Source organism: Mytilus californianus, unplaced genomic scaffold, assembly GCF_021869535.1.
Source record: "Mytilus californianus isolate M0D057914Y unplaced genomic scaffold, xbMytCali1.0.p SCAF_2, whole genome shotgun sequence".
NCBI lineage: Eukaryota > Metazoa > Mollusca > Bivalvia > Mytilida > Mytilidae > Mytilus > Mytilus californianus.
In genome coordinates, this window is record NW_026262668.1 from 94,974,949 (window position 1) to 94,999,478 (window position 24,530).

The 24,530-nt window shown below is 32.8% G+C and overlaps 1 protein-coding gene across 4 annotated transcripts in view; it reads right to left on the minus strand.

Moving 5' to 3' along the window:
• The window catches only part of LOC127730444 (corticotropin-releasing factor receptor 2-like), a 147,657-nt gene that overhangs the window by 16,036 nt on the left and 107,091 nt on the right, over nt 1–24,530 (minus strand). For all 4 annotated transcript variants that reach the window (XM_052238870.1, XM_052238869.1, XM_052238867.1 and 1 more), the window contains 3 exons: nt 12,581–12,700; nt 6,891–6,994; nt 962–1,062 (listed from right to left, as the gene is read on the minus strand). In XM_052238870.1, coding sequence (XP_052094830.1) covers nt 962–1,062; nt 6,891–6,994; nt 12,581–12,700 — 325 coding nt within the window. The remainder of the gene's footprint in view (nt 1–961; nt 1,063–6,890; nt 6,995–12,580; nt 12,701–24,530) is intronic.

Consider the following 24,530-nt stretch of genomic DNA (forward strand, 5'->3'; position numbering starts at 1 on the left):
TGAAAAATAGTTAACAAAAATACCAAGCTCAAAGGTAAATTCAAAACAGGAAAGTCAATAAAAACTGATAAAATCAAACTTTAGACTTTATCAACTAAGGGATGACATCAAAAGAACAATGTAGGATAAAAAACTTAAATCAAATAGTTTGGGGGTGGGGGGTTAAAATTGTTGCAAGTTTTGTTTATCCAAAATCGATTTTACATATATCCATATTGGTCAATCAATTTTTCCCAAATTAAGTTAAGAGGGGGTGGGGGTCAGTGAAAAAACTATGTGAATTAAGTTTTTTTTATCCTACATTGAACTTTTGATGTCGTCCCTAACGGATGAATTAAAACAAATGTCATATTCCTGACTTGGTACAGGCATTTTCCGAAGAAAATATTGGATAATACCTGGTTTTATAGCTAGCTAAACCTCCCACTTGTATGACAGTTGTCTATAGTTCCGTAACATTGACAAAATTGGGTGAGAAATGATTTATTTGTATTCTCGTTTTCCTGCATGTTTGTTTAGTGTTGTTTAATGAGTATCTAGTTCATACACTATCCTTTTCAAATGTGTTGGTCCTTGCATGTTTCAAGTATAATATGATATTTGGGATCTTCCCTAATGATGTTGTCTCCTATTACCTGTGTATATAACAGACAGAGAATGCAATCGCATAACCCTTATGTTGTGTTATACCCAAGAAATTATAAAATTTTGATCATAGTGGTACCGGCTTGTTTTTACTGTTTGACATATCCATTATGCTATTTTACTGTAACATATATTGATATTATGAAAACGATATGTAATGATATACAAACAACCTACGTAATGATGCCATGCTGCCTTTATTAATTTGAAGGATGTACATTTCTTCTGGCATTGTCATTTACAATACAAATTGTGATTCATTGATAATTTAAAAGTAACGACAAAACCGTCAAAAATAATTACCAAAGTTTCTTACCTGAAGTACAAAAAAATAAATAGTGCAATGATCAGTGTGATCGTAGAGACTATGAAGCCTAGGTTATAGATAATTCGTCGTGAGTACTCATGGACAGACTCCTGAAATGAGAAATAACATATATTAAAAATTCTGAAAGTCCGTATCAAAATGAAATTTATTCAGAACTAAAAATCAATCATTTTACTTCTACATGAGGGAGTTTGGTAAGAGTCAGTAGTTAGCCGTTGAAATTTCAAAGAATGAAAAATTTGTCAACCCTTTCCAACTTCTGTTAGTTCTATTGATAACTGCATAGGGTGATCCAATATGTTCACGTAAGAACAAAACAGTCAAGAGTTTTTAGCCCTATAATGTCATAACGTGTTGACATCAAAATACTTTTTTAAATAAAGGAATAGCCTCGATAAGAGCCCTTTCTGGCCCAAAAATATAGAACTTTTACAAATTTGTTTAAAATGTAAACTTTTAGCTATTAATTTGAAAGTAGAATATTTTTGTAGGTACTAGCATCATTAATTCAAGCAAAATTACCGAAATCTTCACAATTTTTGCATTTGTGATAATTTTTTGAGGGATTGTGTCTAAAATGGAAGTGGCCGCACATGTGTTCAGTCTTAATATCTTAGTATATGTTGTATTTGATAATAATACATGACATATATAAAGGTTGGGACTGAACACGAATGTGGTCACTAACATTTAAGACAAAAACCATCTGAAAAGTGACGTTTTTTGGCATATTTGATAGATTTTTCATATTTAAGCTTGAATAAGAGCGTCTTCAATGACTAAACAGTTCAAATATTTTACATAATCTTATTGAATCGACTGAAATAGACACTTAAGTGTTTAAAAAATGGTAAAAATCTTTCTTCAGATGTACTTCAAATTTAGGCCAAGCTAAGCCTTTATCGGACGTTCTCCTTTTGGTAGACTTATATATTAGCCAAGGAATTTGACGAAATCGCATTTGCTGTAAAGCTTAATTCTAAACCTATCCTAACTTTCAATTTCTAGATGTAAATCAAAACAGTTTTTCTCAAGAAGCTCTTGCATGAAATGTGCCTAATACGAGTAACAGAACAAATCAACGAGAAGCAGATCTCAGCATCTTCCTATATGAATGTCGACTGTCTGCACCAAACGTAACAAATATGTCGTTAAGTGATGCAAGTTTCTGCGAACTTTTTGTTGTGATCTTATTGGGTTTTACTTTTACAAATAATGACTTGCCCCCTCCTAACACAGAATACATGTAGTTGTACCTATATGGTGGTTATTCTTTTTTTATGAAGTAGTAAGACTAATTCTTTCAATCGGTCTAAAAAGAGGAAAATTGTTGTGATTTGGTGAAATGTTTTTATACAATTTCACAAGGCAAGGAGGAGAGCTTTGTGTTAACTTTAAGAAATCTTAACAAATCCCCAATTGATTTGGCCTTTTAAATGCCTTGAATTGAGCGCCACTGGTGAGTATTATGAAGACAAGCGTCTGGTGCACTAAATTATAAACCTGGATTCTATGAGGAGTTTTCATACCAACCCTAGAATATGCATGTTTACAGAAAACATGACTTATGGGTTTAATTGCTGATTGGAAGGAAGTTTTTTCGAGCACTTTTCAGATCCAGCATTTAAACATTATATGAAAGGATACTCGTGTAGCTGAGGTATCCAGTAGAGTGAAGGTAAACCAAGTTCTCCATCTTTAGCTGAAGAAATTCTAGAGGAATGCAAAATATACCTATGATTGTCCAGCACTTCCTTATCAATATGTTGTAGTATGTGTCGGTTTTCAACGTGAGTACCAATTAATACCCCATTCACTTATGGAGCAATTCATATCGTGCAATTTATACGCACATAAATTGTTAGGGTTTTGTTTGGGCGCAGACAACAACATATTTTTCAAAGAGCCGAGACTCGTAACTATCATCGATAAGCTCTTTGGAGATAAATATGTATTATTAGGTTTTTTTTCTAATTTCAATTTGTATCAAAGAGCTTAAAGCTACAATTCATTCCGAAAGAGTATCTACGCCTTCCTTTTCAAGTTATATTAGATGTAATAAAATCAAAAGTGTGTAAATATAAAAGATTTAATCTTTTGGAATGACATTAATTCTATTTCGGTCAAATCGATGCAACAGTTAAATGATAGAAATATGTTTGCAATACTTAAAATGTTTCTTTTTAGTATCCGTTTATCCAGAGGCGAAAGATACCAAAGGGACATTCAAACTCATAAATCGAAAATAAACTGACAACGCCATTATAAAAAAAGAACAAAATACAGTATACAAAACACAGCACAGAGACTGAGCAACAGGAATCCAACCTAAAATCGGGGTTTGTCTCAGGTGCTCTAGATGGGTAAGCAGATCCTACTCAGGCCACATATGGCACCCGTCGTGTTGCTCATGTAAGTACAAACCTGGTGATAAGTCTAATTCGGTAGGTCTCATTCGGGAAAAGAGGGACGGGATTGTGGTTACAACAATTGGAACATATCCGTCGTCATATGTGAAACATATATTTCATAACGGTTATCAAACTCGTGATGGCGTCCATCAAATTTTCGATGGGATGATTTCAACTTCACCACTTGTAACTTTTGGTTTAATAGCTTCCTTGTGAGCAACTACTCTATGAAAAAAATCATGATGGGAAATGCAAGTCCTAGAATATCGTATCAACTAGAAGATATATACTCCATATAACAAGGTTACTGCGACCATGTTGGACACTATATCCGCTGTATTTTTAAAGGTATCTGATAGATAATTGAGGAGTGGTAATTTATCTTGTGTGTTTACCATGTTAAGAAAAATGTATCGAAGGATTATTATGTATTTAAAACTGATGCAAAAACTGAAATGTCAGCAGTTTCTACCATTTCCAAATAAGGGCCATTATTTGGCTACTTATATTGCAAAAGAAGTAAAATTTCAAATCTTTTCAAAAAGAATATTTTATTTTATTTTATTTTATAGAAAGGATACTATGTTATTGGAAAATTACTGTAGAGTAAAAAGGTTATTTGTTATGGAATTGTGTATCACAGAGATGTTTCAATTGATATATTTACAAAAAACTTGCCATTTACTAAATATGATTGAGTGTTGGTTGCTTAACGGTCAGTGGGAAACATTTCATGGATGTTCAGAACGAGCCGTTAACTATAAAGTTTTTGTTAATATTAAGTACGAGCAACATCGAACAACATAAGAATTTTGCACTATCATCATCGTCTATGTATTAGATATTTTGGAGTAGGTTTCTGTAAATATCTTAATCTCCATAAAAATCACCAAAGGAGACAAGTGTGTTTTATGTTAAAGTTCTAAGGATGAAATGGAAATTACGTTGATTATCATACCTCTTAATTTACGGAAAGTAGTTTCTTTCTTTGCTCTTTGATTCAATATCAACATTTCACTGGCTAAAGAAATTATATTAATATCAGTGGTATTTCATCATATGACTGTGCGCATTTTAAATTCTATTGCCGCCCTTGGTCGCCTTGTTTGGAAATTCAAAATTTATGTATTGACTAGTCATGTGTCTTTTCGTCTTGGTCTTAAAGTGAATATGTCCTACAAACTGATAGATAATCAGCAAGCATTGACATATTACGTCAATGGACAGCACAATATTATCAGTTGTGTGAATTCTACTATTGTACTTCAAGATGCGACTACTGTTATCAAAGTAAAAAATGTGTACTCACGTAAATTTCACCTCAAGTTATATGTGAAACTCACGTGAAATCAGTTCACGTGAAATTGACATAATTTTTTTTCGCGTGAAATTCAAGAGAATGACATCAAAATTTTTTAATTAAACTAAAGTTATGAAAATATAACTTTTTTTTTAGTAGAATTCACGTGAAAATTTCCATGATATTCATGTTTATCTCAATTCACGTGAAATTCGCATGAACAATTTTAGGCGAGTGTCACGTATAAGCAAAATTTACCTGTGTATACAAATATATAGTTTCGAATTTTAAAATAGTTTTGCCTTATATTGGCGTTTATATTATTAAAGCTATCATCAATTCCCGAACGCCTCCCTATGATTATGGAATGTTAAGTGTCATCGAAACATCGTCATCGAAACATCTATATCTTTTATAATTTGACATACATTAACTGTAAAATAATGAATTTTGGAAATTAGGACAAACGGCATTATTTAAGTCATTTGGCAGGAAAAAATTTAAAAAAACAGGAGTTAGTTGCATAAAAAGTTAACACACATGTTCAATATCACATTTAGCGTTGAAATAAGTTATGAATAGTTTGGAATGGTCAAAGACGGAGAATAACTCTTTGACCGCTGACAGAAATTGCAAAAATCTCATAAAATGAAATCTAAATTCCATACCAAAAAAGTATGTGGTACATTGCAAATAAATACCGAAAATGGTTTGTGAGATAAAGGATAGCTTCGTACAATTTATGTTCATCACACAGAAGACCTTATCGCCATAATAATACAAGTCAGCTAAGCGTTGCACTTCCATACATGACAACCAAACATGTACAACCAACGGAATGAATCCAATAGAAAAGTTAGGACAAAAGAATGGAAATGATTTATTACTTGTCACAAACAACTTGTTCTTAATAACTTTTTTCAATAAAATGTTGAACTTAATAGCCATTCAAAATCACATTTTGCTGTCGAACATATGATTTGTTTCTTGACTTTGTTATAGGTTAACATTCTGGTAAAATTTGAATAATAAATCTCTTAAATTTGTCATTGTAACATACCAAAAATACATTTTTAATGACGAAATATAGTTGTTTAACTTCAGTTTTTAACATTCTATTATCAATAAACTATGATTTACTTCGATATTAATTTGTTTCCTTTTTTCTTTGACAGCTAAAATCGTGTTTTTCAGTAATATAACGCTTTTGAATAGGCCTTAATTTGAAAAATTGATACTGGATTTTTATTCATGACTTTTTACACAATTTGTATATGATTTAAGTTAATGAAGCAAGGAAAAAAGTAAGGTACAGCGATTCAACCGTTTTAATGATCCAGTTGGTTTTATTGGTAAACGGCAGGAAGAAAAGTTTAAAAGCCATTACTCAGAACGAGGGAATATTTCTTACTATAGCCCTGAATAATATAGTGTCTAATATGTATTTCCACACTAATTCTGTTCTCAATAAGTCATTGCATTAGCCTTCAGTCATTCGTTGTGATATTTCACCAGGACAACTGGTCTCAGGTTACCAGATTTAACTTGCTATTTTGAAATATCCCGTTCCACACTTTATATTCCAGTTGATATCTATAAGGGAGCTTATTAGTGGCCAACTTAACTTACGGCATGTTTTATTATTTTATTTGTCAAGCTATTTTTGGGAAAATAAGAGAATGTAGGTTTTACATTCTATTCAAAGTCTAGATGGTGTTAATATTTGATACAAAGGATGGAAACTGTAGAAATTAAAAAAAACTTGATTATGACTCCTGTTTGTCAATACAGAACATATTTTGATTCTATCTCAGAAAAACCAGCAAATCTCTAAGAAACTAAGTGTATATGAGATCTAATAAACGAGACTTCTTAATGAACATTTGCGCACCTGGTTTCAAAAAAGATGTCACAATAAAGTGCAATCTGTGGTATCTCATTTCAGTACTAATGGAATACAAATTTTGTATTTTGCTTTAAGTGGTCTTGATCACGGCATCTGATAAAGGTTAATATAATATTTACCGTAGCCACCCTTTATTCATTTCAGATAGCAGGAAGTTATTTGCAGTGTATTCTTTGAACATGCAGTATGTTAATAGATACAAAGAGAGCATGCAAGTATTGATTCAAATACATATGATTATGATATTTTTGCATACTCCGAAGGGTTTCACCTTTAATATACATGTGTAACAGTACTTACAACTCCATTGTACAAGTCTTTTGAGTTTGTATCCGTCAAACAACTGTTGTAGTCAGATTTCAGTGCCCATGTACCGTTAGTTGTACATAATCGTGTTGCGTTTTCTGTAAAAATAGTACTTTTAAATTAGTTACGTTACTAAATAGTTATCAAAGGTACCAGGCATATAATTTGATACGCCAGACGCGCGTTTCGTTTACACAAGACTCGTCAGTGACGATCAGATCAAAATAGTTAGAAAGCCAAAACAAGTACAAAGTTGAAGAGTATTGAGGACCCAAAATTCCAAAAAGTTGTGCCAGTGAATACCTGGATGGGATTTGAAAGTCTTAAGTTACAGAATCTTAGCCACCAATTTTAATGGGGAATCAATAAAATCAAGTAGTTTCATTAAATTTCTAGCCCCTTAGTTTCCTGAACATTCAAACCTTTATTTCAGTACTCCTTGTTCCTTTGAATTTTGTCTGTTGCAAAACTGAACCGAAATGTTTTATGTGTTATATAAATGCTTTTTAAAACTATTTACAACTGAACGTCAAGCCAGCTATGAATGTTTGTAACAATCTTTTGTAAAATAAACTGAAACAAATTAACTGGCCCGATTCAAGCAATAAATGCAGAAGTGCTTGCAATAATTTATTGTAATGATGTTTCATTAATGAGAATCTTACTTATTTTGACAGGTCAATTTACATTACAACCATAAAGATCTCGAGAGGACCTCTAACTGTCTGTAACTGGGGGACAGGTTATCTGTAGATGAAGTGTTTATTAGATCTAACTAAGGCAAACCACCATTGAATGCGTAGTATAAGTCCTGTTGTTATTTTGTCATAACACTCGTCTTTTTAACAAGCGTAAAATGACTTCAAATAATGTTCCTTTCGTTCATGTTTATGAAAGTGATTAATATTTTCTGGATCATTCTCAATAGTTTTCGTCTTAGGAACGAATAAATCAGCTATGCTATGACAATCAATTTCCTTTCGCTCCCTTTCATCGTCAAGTTAACAAGAAAGATGGTATAACTACTGTTTTATCCCTAATTATCTACGTGTGATGATTCAATCTATATCGATGTTCAATGTAATTTGTCGCTTAAGTACGCTTTGTATCAAACTTATTCGCAATTCTCGTTTGTGATGTATTCCCAAAGTCTTAAGTATAAGATAGCAATTTTCTTTTAAATGAAAGATCTTACGGCTGTCTTTAAAACTCCTTGCCAAAATACATCAGTTTAAGGTAGAAAAAGAATGTGATGTAGTTAATAAAATACAAAAAAATGTTCTTACAGAGAAGATGTTTTTCATTGATGGTACCCTCTGATTGTCTTCTATTGATAGTATTTCTGATTGTTTTGCATTGACGGTACCTTTCGATTGTCTTGCATTGATGGTACCTCCAAATTATCGTTCATTGATGGTTCCAGATGGTCTTAAATTAATGCTACCCTCCTATTGTCATACATTGATGCTACTCTCCAATTATCTTGCATCGATAGTATCATCTGATTGTCTTGCATTGACGGTATCCTCCGATTATCTTGCATTGACGGCACCCTCCGATTGTCGAACATTGACGATACCCTCCAATTGTCGAACATTGACGATACCATCCAGTTGTCGTACATACATTGATGCTATCCTTTAATTATCGTACATACATTGGTATTATCCTTCGATTGTCAGAAATATATTGATGGCACATTCTGATTGTCGGAAATACATTGATGGTACATTCCGATTGTCCTTTAATAAATTGTTTTTCTGTTCGATTGTCGTACATATATGATATTCGCCGATGGTACTCTCCGATTGTGGTATATGCATTAATGCTATCTTCCGCTAGTCGTACATACATTGATAGTATTCTCGATAGTCGGACAAACATTGATGATACCCTCCGCTTGCCTTAAGTACATTTCTGGTAGTCTTCGATTGTGATTGTCGTAGATTAGTGGTATCTGCCGATTGTTGTACATTAATGACACCCTACGATTGTTGAACATTGATTGTATCTTCCGATTGTCTTGCACTGATGATATCCTATTGTCTTTGATTGATGATATCCTACGATGGTCTTGAATTGATGGAACCCTGGGATTATCGTTAATTGATGGTATCCTTCGATAGTCCTACTTTGAAGGTACCCTCTGATGTCTTGTATTGATAAAACACTTGAATTGTCGTAAATTGATGGTATCCTCAGATTGTTACAAACGTTCATTGATGGTACCCTCCGATTGTCTTGCAGTGATGAAATCCTACGATTGTCGTACATTGATGGTATCCGCAGACAGATTGTAGTTCATTGATGGTACTCTCCGATTGTCTTACATTGAAAGAACACTAGGATTAACGTACATTGACGGTATTCTCAGATTGTCGTACATTGATGGTATCCTCAGATTATCGTTCATTAATGGTACCATCCAAGTATCTTGCATTGATAGAACACTAGGATTGTCGTAAATTGATGATATCCGCAGATCGTAGTTCAGTGATGGTACCCTCCGATTATTTTGCATTTAAAGAACACTATGATTATTGTAAATTGATGTTTTACTCAGATTGTCGTATATTGATAAAATCCTCCGATTGTCGACCATTGATATCCGCCGACAGATTGTAGTTCATTGATGGTACTCTCCAATTGTCTTACATTGAAAGAACATAAGGATTATCGTACATTGATGGTATCATCAAATTATCGTTCATTGGTGGAATCCTCAGATTGTCGTTCATGTGTGGAATCCTCAGATTGTCTTGCACTGATAGAACACTAGGATTTTCGTACATTGGTGGTATCCTCAGATTGTCGCACATTGATGGTATCCTCAGATTGTCGTACATTGATGGTATCCTCAAATTGTCGTACATTGATGGTATCCTCAAATTATCGTTCGTTGGTGGAATTCTCAGATTGTCGTTCATTGGCGGAATCCTCAGATTGTCTTGCACTGATAGAACACTAGGATTTTCGTACATTGGTGGTATCCTCAGATTGTCGTACATTGATGGTATCCTCAGATTGTCGTACATTGATGGTATCCTCAAATTATTGTACATTAATGTTATCCTCAGATTGTCGTATATTGATGAAATCATCCGATGGTCGACCATTGATATCCGCCGACAGATTGTAGTTCATTGATGGTACTCTCCAATTGTCTTACATTGAAAGAACATAAGGATTATCGTACATTGATGGTATCTTCAAATTATTGTTCATTGGTGGAATCCTCAGATTGTCGTTCATTGGTGGAACGTCAGATTGTCTTGCACTGATAGAACACTAGGATTTTCGTACATTGGTGGTATCCTCAGATTGTCGCACATTGATGGTATCCTCAGGTTGTCGTACATTGATGGTATCCTCAAATTGTCGTACATTGATGGTATCCTTAAATTATCGTTTATTGGTGGAATCCTCAGATTGTCGTTCATTGGCGGAATCCTCAGATTGTCTTGCACTGATAGAACACTAGAATTTTCGTACATTGGTGGTATCCTCAGATTGTCGTACATTGATGGTATCCTCAGATTGTCGTACATTGATGGTATCCTCAAATTGTCGTACATTGATGGTATCGTCAGATTGTCGTACATTGATGAAACTATCTGATTGTCATACATTGATGATACCCTCCGATTGTCGTACATTGATGGTATCGTCACGTTGTCGTACATTGATGGTATCGTCAGATCGTCGTACATTTATGGTATCTTCAGATTGCCGTACATTGATGATACCCTCCGATTGTCGTACATTGATGGTGTCCTCAGATTATTGTACATTAATGTTATCCTCAGATTGTCGTATATTGATGAAATCATTCGATTGTCAACCATTGATATCCGCCGACAGATTGTAGTTCATTGGTGGTACTCTCCAATTGTTTTACATTGAAAGAACATGAGGATTATCGTACATTGATGGTATCCTCAAATTATCGTTCATTGGTGGAATCCTCAGATTGTCGTTCATTTTTTGTACCATCTGATTGTCTTGCACTGATAGAACACTAGAATTATCGAACATTGGTGGTATTCTCAGATTGTCGTACATTGATGGTATCCTCAGAATGTTGTACATTGAGGATACCTCCGATTGTCGTACATTAATGGTATCGTCAGCTTGTCGTACATTGATGGTATCTTCAGATTGTCGTACATTGATGGTATCCTCAGATTGCCGTACATTGATGGTATCCTCAGATTGTCGTACATTGATGATACCCTCCAATTGTCGTACATTGATGAAACCATCTGATTGTCGTACATTGATGAAACCATCTGATTGTCGTACACTGATGATACTCTCCGATTGTCGTACATTGATGGTGTCTACAGATTGTCGTACATTGATGGTATCGTCAGCTTGTCGTACATTGATGGTATCCTCCGATTGTCGTACATTGATGATACTCTCCGATTGTCGTACATTGATGGTATCCTCATATTGTCGTACATTGATGATATCGTCAGATTGTCGTACATTGATGGTATCTTCAGATTGTCGTACATTGATGATACCCTCCGATTGTCGTACATTGATGGTATCGTCAGATTGTCGTATATTGATGGTATTCTCAGATTGTCGTTCATTGGTGGTGCCATCTGATTGCCGTACATTGATTGGATGCTCAGATTGTCGTACATTGATGGTATCATCAGATTGTCGTATGTTGATGGTATCCTAACATTATCATACATTGATGGTATCCTTACATTATCGTACATTGATGGTATCCTCAGATTGTCGTACATTGATGATACCCTCCGATTGTCGTACATTGATGGTGTCTACAGATTGTCGTACATTGATGGTATCCTCAGATTGTCGTACATTGATGGTATCCTCAGATTGTCGTACATTGATGGTATCAGCAGATTGTCGTACATTGATGGTATCCTTGCATTATCGTACATTGATGGTATCCTCAGATTGTCGTATATTGATGGTATACACAGATTGTCGTATATTGATGGTATCCACAGATTTTCGTACATTGGTGGTATCCTCAGATTGCCGTATATTGATGGTATCCTCAGATTGTCGTTCATTGATAGTATCCTCAGATTGTCGTATTTTGATGGTATCCTCAGATTGTCGTTCATTGATAGTATCCTCAGATTGTTCTACATTGATAGTACCCTCAGGTTGTCGTTAATTGTTGGTATCCTCAGATTGTCGTACATTGATGGTATCCTCAGATTGTCGTATATTGATGGTATTCTCAGATTGTTTTACATTGATGGGATCCTCAGATTGTCGTACATTGATGGTAACAACTGAATGCCGTACATTGATGGTATCCTCAGATTGTCGTACATTGATGGTACCAACTGAATGCCGTACATTGATAGTATCCTTACATTATTGTCATTGATATTACTGACCCTGGCTGAGCATTATAGATTTATGTCATTAGAGAAGAAGTGAAGTTGTTAACCGGTTGTTAGTTGTGAATTAATGTTAACCGGGTACTCCAAAAAAGCTTTAATGTTATTCATATTGATGCTGTCGTCTTGTTTTCTAACGTTTTATTGTTGTTGTTGCTACACTCCTGTTTTATTCTATCAAAAGTAATGAGATAAAAATCGTACAGGGTATTCCAGTTTCCTCTAATGGAATGTAAGGAATCGTGAAAATGTTTCAATTGAAAACATAAGGTACTTAAAACTTACGTGTGCTGTCTACTCCTTGCATATCCTGAGGACACTGTATAATAGCAAACTCTCCGACAAGAGTGGCAGGCCAACAAGACAGACCATCCCATGTCATATTACAGTAGCTGTTTCCATTATCTGACATGAAAAATAAGAATTAAATAAAAAGAGATCTGGGTCATACTTTAACGCGTCATAAACCCACCAGCACAACAACTCACACGGCTTCTAGAGGTCGACATAAATTAAATGAATAAAGACAAGGGTATGGCAAACTGTTAAATAGAAATCAAATCATACATTGTATATTTTTAACATTTCACTTTGAATTGTACTTTCCAGCAAACTATCACCAGTTAATGTTTGGGTCTAATAATTGTACTATTATAGCTTTATTCGAAATGTACTAGTTAATGTTAAGGTCTAATAATAGTACTATTATAGCTTTATTCTGAATGCACTGGTTAATGTTTAAGTCTAATAATTGTGCTATTATAGATTTATTCGGAATGTAAAAGACAACACTTCCTAAAATATATTAAGCTAGAAATTGTTTTGTTCTAACAATGTTTGTTTTTATTCAGTTTTCCTACTTGTAAAAGCATTATAAGCGAAAAGTGTACAAATAAAAAATATTGATAACCAAGGTGATACTTAAATATTGTACATCAGTTATATTCAATATATCATATGGCAGCAGGTATTGTTGTCTAATGACCGAAATATATATACGTTCCATAGTTCTTACATTTTCTAAACTGTTGACAATTGTTGGAAAATTGAATACATATTTCCATAATGAAACAAACGATTGTTATGGATGGTTATACTTTTGACTTCAAGTACATTTATAATTTGAATTTATAACATCAGACATCAGAAACATTTAAATTAGAATCGCGTACAACTGTTGTCTACATAAATATGTTATTTACATAAAAAGAATCCTACAATACATTATCCCTTCAACATATGGCGTATTCGGTAAAGTAGTTTATAAAAAGATGAATAAGTAATTAACTTCTAATGCGTTTTCATCTCATATATTAAAACAGTATATAAATATAAACTCGTCAGGCTTCTTCTATATATATATATATTGCTTTGTTTTAATAAGAGAAATAGGCAGTCGTCGGTAATAATGATAAAGTACCACATGTGAATGTTTCATAGAAGCGACTCTTATCACCTGCGGCAGGATGATTAAGTACTGCATGTGAGGTTTGTCACCTGTCGTAGATTTTAATTTAAATTGTTTATTTCATTGCAGCTATTGACTAAGTCAAGGTTTCTTTTATTTTCTTCATATCGAGGAATTCAAAGAAATACCATTAATCCTAATTTTAAAAGATTATGGAAATGTTTTACGATTTTTAAACGGTAACAGATAAGTGTTGCATACCTCGTATGAATCCTTTAAAAAGTTGACAAAATTAAAAGGATTTCTATCTTCAATAAAGATTGTTAGCCAAGAACTGTAACTACATTTTTTTTATCATATAGACTATTTGTATGCCACTGAGAAAGACCATAGATAATTTTTTTTAGAAAAACAAACAGACAAATTTAGCTGTATCCACATTTTGCTCATTCACTCTCCCGTGAATACAAATTGTTCTCGTTTTCCTTTTGCATTTTAATGATAGCATTATTATTTTTTGCAAAGTAACATACGTTAACTGAAAATTGTCTAAACTAAATGAACCTGAATTTGAATTCGTTTGTCATTTAATGATGCTTGTCTTGCTCGTCTTCCCTTATTGCTATTTTTTAGCGTAGGTTCATCTACAGTTTATCGTTTCTCTTTCTAAAATGGTGGCATTTATTTTCGTTACACATTAAATTTCTGGACCATGTGTTCTACGTTGTCGTCTTCAATTGTTTTCGGATGAGTTCGGTATTGGTGTGGTTTAATATGCTGTCCAGTATTTTTGGTGATCACGCTATCCTTTTTATGTAATTAAACGAAATCTGTAATATAATTTCTTATAATCATTCTTAGTTTGTTTTTGTACATTGGTTTGAAATACTTCTATATGACGAGCGTTTAGTCAAATCGAAATATTATTAGAAATGATGCCAATAAGTCCAACGTACAGCTATAGAAAAATTGTGTAGGAATAGTTAGAACAGCTGTATTTGTATCAACAGATAACATTATCTCAATGATCCTTCATCAGACCGATTGTAGTTAAAAAAACAGACTGCAGAAAAATCATCTGATTTTACAAGTGTTACCTATAAACTTTTAGTTTAAAAGGTTCTAAAACTTGAAATGACAGTTTGACTTTGTAGCATAATACATTTTATTGGTGAGCCATTTGTAATACCGTCCAAAACCAATTTAGTTAGGACACTTGATGGAATAATTGCTATTCTTGTCTTATCAAATATTGCTAGGTTAGAATCGATTAAATACCAAAAAGTAATTGCATTTCGGTTAACGAGCAGTTCGACTATTGTATGCTTTATTCAGACTGACTTAATTACAATAGTATATTTTTTGACAGTCTGCATTGACTAACTTGCATTATTATACTTCATGTCAAAATGCCAGATTTTAATTGGTTAATACGAGGGAGACAATTTTACTCTATCCCATGGCAAATACTCTATTACCTTTCACGGAGACGCTTGCTCAAGTGTGCGCTTTAATAAATACTGATGATTGGTATGTACAAGACGTCGTAGTTTATTACTTTGAATTTGAAATTTAATAGACAGTAATAAAAGAACATTCAGTATAATAAATTAAATAACACATATCTGAGAGGGTGATAGAGCAGATTGTTACCCCTCGAAAAGACATTGTCAACCTTGACTTCGCCTCAGTTGACAATGTTTTCTCGGGTTAATAATCTGCTCTATCACCCTCTCAGCTATGTGTTGTTTATATAGTGTGCTAGGTTAAGTTGATATTATTCTGATACAAATGTACTTAATATGATAATTGGTATCCAATTGAAGACGTGAAATCACCACGTGTTTTATATCAATCATGTACATTTAGCGGGGAAAAAAAGATGAAATTAATTTTATTTTTATTTAAAAGGCCTTTTTCCTGTGTTTGTTATAAAATCTTCGCGTCAATGTCATAAGGTTCTAGAAGGCCCTTTTCCCGTGTTTGTTTTACAATCTTCGCGTCAATGTCATATGGTTCTAGAAGGCTCTTTTCCCGTGTTTGTTATAAAATCTTCGCGTCAATGTCATAAGGTTCCAAATGGTCCTTTTCCCGTGTTTGTTATAAAATCTTGGCGTTAGTATCATGAGGTTCTAGAAGGCCCTTTTCCTGTGTTTGTTATAAAATCTTCACGTCAATGTCATAAGATTCTAGAAGGCCCTTTTCCTGTGTTTGTTATAAAATATTCGCGTTAATGTCATAATGTTCTTGAAGGCCCTATTCCCGTGTTTGTTATAAAATCTTGGCGTCAATGTCATAAGGTTCTAGTACAAAGTTTGCCAGTTTTGACTTTGTTCCCTAAAAAGGTATTATAATTTTTTGTGCATTTTTTTCCACTCACAGAATTGATATCTGAGAATTGATAAAACCACATATATAAAAAATAAAAAGTCTGTCAAATCATATACTAAACAGATTTTCCAGCATTTTGCAAATACTTATTGTAAAATAAAAGTCTGAATCAGCTTTAGATATTACTGAATAGGATATGACTTCAATAGAAATTGAATATTGTATATCATGGACTCCTTTAAAAAATAACATTGAAGGACACAAATGGTAATATGATATTGCTTGCATTTAAAAAAAAAGTTGATTAATTCCATAGACAAAAATTCATGTATATTCAAAACCAATACATAGCCTTTTCACTTTTGAAGTTTTAAGCGCAAACTTTGCCACATTATATGAAATTGTAGCTAACTATAAGTATCCACAGTTTGAATCGATGGTCAGAAATATTACACGCAAGGAACACCAATGTAGTGGTTACTTATATACTTATGAAAAAAGGTCCAGGAGAGTTATAGTCTTATCTCGTTAAATAGATAATGGGGGTAAGTGGCCATATTTCTTAGATTATTAAGTACATCACTGTATTGCAGAAGCTGTATATTATGATAAATAACCTCGGTGAAATTGCTATTCCATTGCATTTAGTTTATTTAAGCATTAGTGACAGAATCAATTTGCAATAATTCTACAAGTGAGAACTTGCTCTCAAAAGACCTTCTCTCCACAACTGACCTTAATTCCTGGATCAACATTAATAGCTTCTAGATCTGTTATGGCAATAATGCTTGTTATTTATCTGATTAGCTTTCTTTAATAATGGGTTTCGGTACAGTGTATATTAGTCTTATTCATTTACTGATATAATCAGACATGTTTATATATGCATTTAGCAACATTATACTTTTGCGTTTGAAACGGATATAAAGGAAAACCATAAGACAACAACCCAATATGGATTTAAGGGTTTTCAACAATTAACCAGCGTCTTCAATTCTATAGTAAGCTCTAACTCAGTCTAAATACGAGACTGTTACAAATATCTAATTTTGTATTATGCTTAATGTGAGATTTGTGTAACCAGATAATTCATTTTCCTCTCCAAAAATATTTCTGTTAAACGCATTTTTTAAATTAGCCATGATAATGCACTTTTTTAAGGAAGTAGGATAAACATCTCTACAAGAACCATGTTCTATTGTAGAAACATGATTATATTCCATCAAATGCATTTTATCTGCATTTCTGATGATTCAGTCATATTGTTGTTGAACGCTTCTTATGAGCTTTCCTTTCTTTCTGTGTCCGTGCAAATAAATATTGCTTTAATAGTCGGTTACAAAAAATGATCAATTCATCACATCAGACAATTCCATAGATAAGTAAGACATTTCCAGTCACAAGATTGAAATGAATTATATGCAATAAATGTGTGTGATCAGACGCTCTGCCCGTTAGTAAATCCCGGAAAATGACCACCAGACACTAACCAATCAGTAGAAATTTACTTGCACGGAATATATAAAAATAGTTCTAATCAATCTAAATTCGTTACCTAAACAAGCTTTTATTGTACGTTTTGCTATTAAGGGCCTTCATAGCTAAGTATACGATATGGTATTTGTTGATCACTGAAGGTCACTGAAGGTCGGACTGTGGCCAATTACAGTAGATGTTTACATCCCCGTTCTTGTTTTCTATGGATGCTTCCTTCATTGTCAATCATATCACTTTTATATTCTATTGTTTATATCAAATTATCATAGACATGCTACAAGTTCTTGTAATAAATCACATTTAAATTTGGCAGTAAAATGAATATATTTTGATTACATTCTGATTACAAGATTGATGATTACTTTCTGATTAAATGGTAATAGTTTAACCAATATGGATGAATCTTAAATGAAATGAAATGTACACTGAATACTCCCTCCCCATAAAATCTTTTCTGCAGAGTGTTTTAAATCAACTTATAATGCACATATTTTTTCTTGTATGGTTTTTTAAGATAAGGATTGCATTCCAAAAACACTTTTTTATAACAAATTGTTGACTTCGAAGGTGTAATAATTGCTTATGATTACGATGTTAGAGAATGTTCTTTGAAATTCTTCTTCTTTATTTGATTTAAATTAGAAACATGTTCATAAATCAAGGGCGCAAGAACTTACTAGTACTATAAAATTTCATCTGCAAATATGTTTTTTAAATGTAAAACACCATAGAAATTAATTACATTTTAAAGATATTTCTACAATCAAATGCAACACAGGCAAATTCCGGTGATATCGATATCTCAGGAAATTCGTGACTGAAGACAATGTCGGGGAAATGTCAACCTACTGAATGTCTCAGGAGTTGACATAATCCTTAATTCAATTTTATATAAAAATTATTGAAATACACCAACAAATTAATAAATAATCGCAGGCAATCAGCTTTTCCCACGATCCCATCGTAATACTTTACTTGTTTTTCGTTATTCTATTTGAAACAAGGTGATTACAATAATAACCTGTTTGAATTTCTCTTATTCAGTCCCAAGTCAACGAAACAGATCTACTTGGTTGTTCTAGATGCATGAATACGACTTCATAAACTTGTTTTTCAAAATTTGTTAATCTTCAAAGGGACAGGGGATAATCTACAAAAGCCTCACTTTGTCTGTTCTTTATCACGCATCTGGTCTTCAGTGGTGTTTCTTCTTAGAACGATAGAGATATATCACATGACAAAAACAATCTCATGAAATACTAACCCATATATAAGAAGAAATTCAGTGTCTTAATAGCTTTTTTTATACGCCCGTTTACGGGACGTATTATGGTATACCGTTGTCCGTCTGTCCGTCCGTCCGTCTGTCCGTCCGTCGTCAACATGTCGGACATTAACTCAAAAACGCTTTAACCAATTTGCATAAAACTTTGGTGAATTGTTTATATCTATTGACGTGAGCTCCCTTTCGAATTTTATCAATTTTAGATTCTACGTTTCCGAGTAATGGGGGTTTTATTCATTAAAAAAAGGGGGATTTTCCAGTTTTCGGACAATAACTCAAGAATGCTTTCACCAACTTGCAAGAAATTGTGTTCAATTGTTTATATCTATTGACATGAGCTCCCTTTCGATTTTTATATATTTTAGACTTTACGTTTCCGAGGTACAGGGTTTTATCCATAAAAAAGGGGGATTTTCCAATTTTCGGACAAAAAATCAAAAATGCTTTCAGCAGTTCTTATGAAACTTTGGTGAATTGTTTAAATCTATTGAATCAGATGTAAGCTCCGTTTAGAATTTTATAAATTTTACATATTACATTTCTGAGTTATGGGGTTTTATTTATTAAAAAAGGGGGGATTTTCCAGTTTTCGTACAATAACTCAAAAATGCTGTCAGCAATTCTCATGAAACTTTGGTGAAATGTTTATATCTATTGATGTAAGCTCCCTTTACATTTTCATAAATTTCTAATATGACATTGAGAATTAATTGAACTTTAATTGTTTATAGTCTGGCAACAGATTTACTAAGTATTGCGCAACAGCACAGCGTATTGCACAACAGCAAGAAATCTTTAATTGAATATAAATACAATTCATATAACCAATTTCAAGTTTTTTGACTACATTTATTCAGAAACCTATAAAATGTCTAATATTTAATACAATCCAAATTCAGACCTGTATCAAGCTTGAATATTGTGTCCATTTTTGCCCCAACTGTTCAGGGTTGGACCTCTGAGGGCGTATCCAGCTGCGCTCAGCGAAGCAGTTTATTTGTTATGTTTCACTTTTGATTTGTCTAAAAAGGCCAATTTCCCCTGTATTTGTTTGACTCACAGGATCAAAATCTAAAAGGGGTCAAATCCTACTTGAACTGAATATTAGATAGTTTATATCATATACTTTAAATATTGTTTCACAAGTTGACAACATTATTCCATAAAATCAATAAAGTAATTGAGCGCTGCATGTTGCAGTTGTCTGGGTGTTGAAGGCATTTTTATTCAAGATTGCAAATTTTACTTGTTTAGTCAATTTGGTATCGACGGACATCGCTAACCGAAATGAATTAATTTGTATCAGAAATAGACGACATAGCTTTACTTCCAACATAATTTTGGTTTTGTTTAACGATGTCCTTCTTATACATTTTTTTGATAAAATTGCGGTTTTGAGCAATCTGAGGGCGTTTATAATTTGATAAACTGTAAAGAAATAAGCCAGAACTTTATAAGAACCTTAAAGTACACAGCTTTTCAAACCGTCAATTGGCGATTTTATGAAAGTACAAAACTTTTCAAACCGTCAATTGGCGATTTTATGCTCGAAAATGAAATTTTTACTGGCGACACGTAGCTTATATACGAAAATAAAACGTTTGCTGGTCTAGTCGGTCGCAGATGTACGCAGTGTCTTTTTATCCTCAAATAATTCATAGTTTGTTTTACCACTCGCCACAAAACTTCTGTTTAACAGAATATATAGTTGCTCCTAATTTCTTTCCAAATTGCATCTCCAAAATACAGAAAAAATGCGAAATCATCTTCTGTAACATCTATTTTGACTCAGTCATTTAGCTAGTATAGTCTAAGGGTTGCAACTTACCACTAAAAAAATCAAAATTAAAATATCAGAACACCGGCCACTTACAAAATATTTTTCCAAAGGCATTTCCTATCAACATCATTCAAACAAAAAAGTAGTCTCGTTAAAGATAAATATCAAATCAATAAACAAATCCTATCTGACTACCATAAGGAATTCAATTTCAAACATAGCGCAAACTTATTTTTTTTTAAGTTTGAACCATAAGTAATATTGTATGAAATCAGATATTTTCATATTGATTTGAACGTATGCGTTGTATATTTCTCTTAACAAATAGATTTCAGTAGCATATAGCCAGCCTTTTATTGTGATTGGAATATGTAAAATCTAACACGAAGAAAATTTATCAAAATGAAGAAGCTATCATACGCTAAATTGATTTTTCCGTGGTCTATTTTATTACCTCTTTTGAACTCACCTTAGCTCATAATCGATATTTCGGTTCATTTATCCTCTTAAAAATCCTAGTCACAGTTGGAATGGGAAAAATTGGTTCAGTTTTCAACAAAAGATTTCTATAACGCTGCGAATAATCAAAGGAAACAGTCATTTTATTTTCGGTGCGTATGTTTCTAAAAGGCATAAGAATAAAGAATCGAATAGTCAAGCTTCGGGTTAAAGATAAAAATATTAGCGGGAATTCCATAATAAGCGACAGTAAATAGTCTCTGTTATAGTCTGTACGTTCTTTTAGAGGAAACGATCTGCAAGTTTCTCTGTTTCCCTGATGGAATGTCCTTTAAACATAAGTTGAAGACAGTATAATGATGATTTCTTCCCAAATTTTGTGAAATAACAATATAAAAGATTTAGAAACATCATTTATAAGGTAAACTGAATGAAGTTTAGAAGTTTAGATTCAAATGTTACATATTTTAACAAAAACTTCCGACTTCCAATAGTTAGAGTTCATTATATTTTGGCTAATGATATATGTTATTAACTGGTTAAAGTAGGAATTAAGTCTTTTGAAAAGGTTGATTTGACAGAACTTCCTCGAGACAATTAGATGATATTTGTTTTTGTGCTTAGTTCCAATCTGATGTGTCAAACCTTTTCCAACTGAATTTTACAGTTTGTTTTTTTGTTATAATTATGTTTTTGTTAAACCACTGTCCCAGGTTAGGGGAGGGTTGGGCGATCACAAACATATTAAACCTCGTTACTTTCTTTTAGTACATGTCCCAAGCCAGGAGTCTATAATACACTGATTGTCGTTGGTTGCTGTATGCCTACATGTTTGCCTTTATGGTTGTACTATAATCAGACCGTTGGTACTGTACGGTGTGGGTTTTCTTATGGTTGTACTATAATCAGACCGTTGGTACTGTACGGTGTGGGTTTTCTTATGGTTGTACTATAATCAGACCGTTGGTACTGTACGGTGTGGGTTTTCTTATGGTTGTACTATAATCAGACCGTTGGTACTGTACGGTGTGGGTTTCTTATGGTTGAAGGACTAACAGTGACATGTAACAGTTGACGTCTTTGTCCTTTAGATAATTGTATCATTGGCAATCATACCACGACTCCTTATTTTCATCTTCCATTATTTCATTATCCTTTTCATTCTAATCAATACCAGCTATTATATTATAGAAAATCACATTTTTATTCGTACATCACGTGAAATATTAATGAAAGCATCAGAGGATTTTCTGAACCAAAAAATGACACAAAAATTATTTCCAAGTTTCAAGTTTTCTTGTAGGATATTAGTACTAAAATAAGCCCGATCCCAATCCCTTAATATTATCACAAGTCAGAAACCTAGTCAGTGATTCTCATTCCTTAATTATTTTTTTTACAAAGTTAGTCGTTTAGTACTGTGGAAATCACAAATCTTCGAGTTCGAACTAGACAAATAGAAAATGAACATTTGTTTATCATGGAAGATGGCATATTAGCCTTTAAATGTTTTATTTGATTTTGTTGTGAAACTGTTCTCTTCTTAAAATTTACAGTATACCTCATTTTATTTACACGTTTTACTTTTCTTTAAAATCATTCTGAAAAATTGTTTTTGCATACTGAATTCATGCCATAAAAGGTGTCTTTGGTGGAGACCGTTTGACATTTTTTTGTGGCTTTCGGTTACTTTCTTACGTATAGAAACACCTTCTTTATATTGTCGTAAAGCGTATAGCTCTTCGGTACATCGCTGAAGAAGATAAAGGAGCTCAAGATAAAAAGAAGCACAAATTAACGATCTTGTTTATCAAAACTTTTTTCTTTTTCTATTTTTTAATCTCGTCAATTAATTTGTTACCTTTGAAATTCACCATCGAGATTAACCTATATGCCTTAATTCATTATTTATATGCATATGGTTTCATATATAAAAAGATTAATCTATCAAATTTTCAAATGCCTGAAAGCTGTATTTGTTAGGAGTAAAAAAAATGTCGACTTTTCTGACATATGACAGCTGAGATTGTATCTTAACTGACAACATAGTAAGAAACAGTTCCCAATGGAGAGTCAATCACTGAATACCAGCCAACTCAGTCAATATACTTGATTAACATACCACTGATTAACAAACTTTTCTTCGTTTGGTGATTTTAATTCTCAACGATCCGATTGCATACAGTAGTTCGCCTAAAACAAGACCAATCAGTGACAGTTGAAAAGAATCAATTTGTATAATTGCTTAAAGTTGACTAGGTCCGTCGGTGGCGCTAATATTAGGTAAATAAACGATTTATCTAATATCAAGCTGTATATAACGTGACTTCCTTAGGCCAATTCGTATGGCAGAAAATATTGGATTATTTCTTCTTATTAGTAGTTCCGTTATCTATAGATATAAAATTGATTTTCACATAATGATTAAAAAGTAATCACAACATCGTAGATCTTTATGATTGAGTCTTTATTGTAAGTGATCGTTAATAGTAACTCATGATACACCTAATTGCAAGACCGTCTTATATTAGCCTTTACTGTAACTTCATGTACTGTTTTTATTTTCTAAAAAGTATCACTAAGGCACTGCAGTGAGGTAGATTACATATCTAGTGCGCAATAAATCAACTGATAAAATACAATGATATAATATACCTTAGGAACGGTATAAACTAAAGCATTAGTCAGAAGACTAATTCAGAACTGCATTACTAGTACACGTATAACATGAAATATAGATTTGTTTATGTTCATGCACAAACATAGCACCAGCTGCTATAATGTGCTACATTTTTAAGAAATATAATTTTAGAAATGTCTGTTACAGTTTATCTAATTCATGTTTTGGTCATTAAAAAATCTCAACTATTTGTTCGAAATTATTGTCAATTTATGTAAATTTAACATAATTTTCATAGTTTCATATTTTAGAGAAAAACATGTGAGGGGTGTTGCATGCCACAATCAAACTGTAGTGTGTATACACAATTTTATCGTTCGTTCAAGTATTATAAATATATTATCCTGCAATCAGTTAACTATTGTACAAGTACTGTAAAAAAAGTATCCTGTAACTCCGCTTCCATACTGAGCAAACGGTAATGTGAATATTTCTTTTTGCGTGATAGTTCATTTTGGTGAAAAGATAGTTCATTTCAAAAGAAAAGAGACAACTAGTTGCATTTAAACAACTAAATCTTGGGGTGTCAAGTGTAACACAGTAAATAACAAGATAAAAACAATATATGTACATTGTAGGAAATACTATATCGATTTGTATTCGCTACGAAACGGGAGAAAAGCACGAAGAGCTTCGTTTTTCGTCCTGTTTCTAAAGCTCGTTTAAATAAATTATATATTTTTCGACAATGTACATATAGAAATTTGCATGCATTTGAATTCAATGTATTTCATTTCATTTTATAATTTCTGTGTATAAAATTGTTTTTATATGATTTCAACTTTTATATCGCAA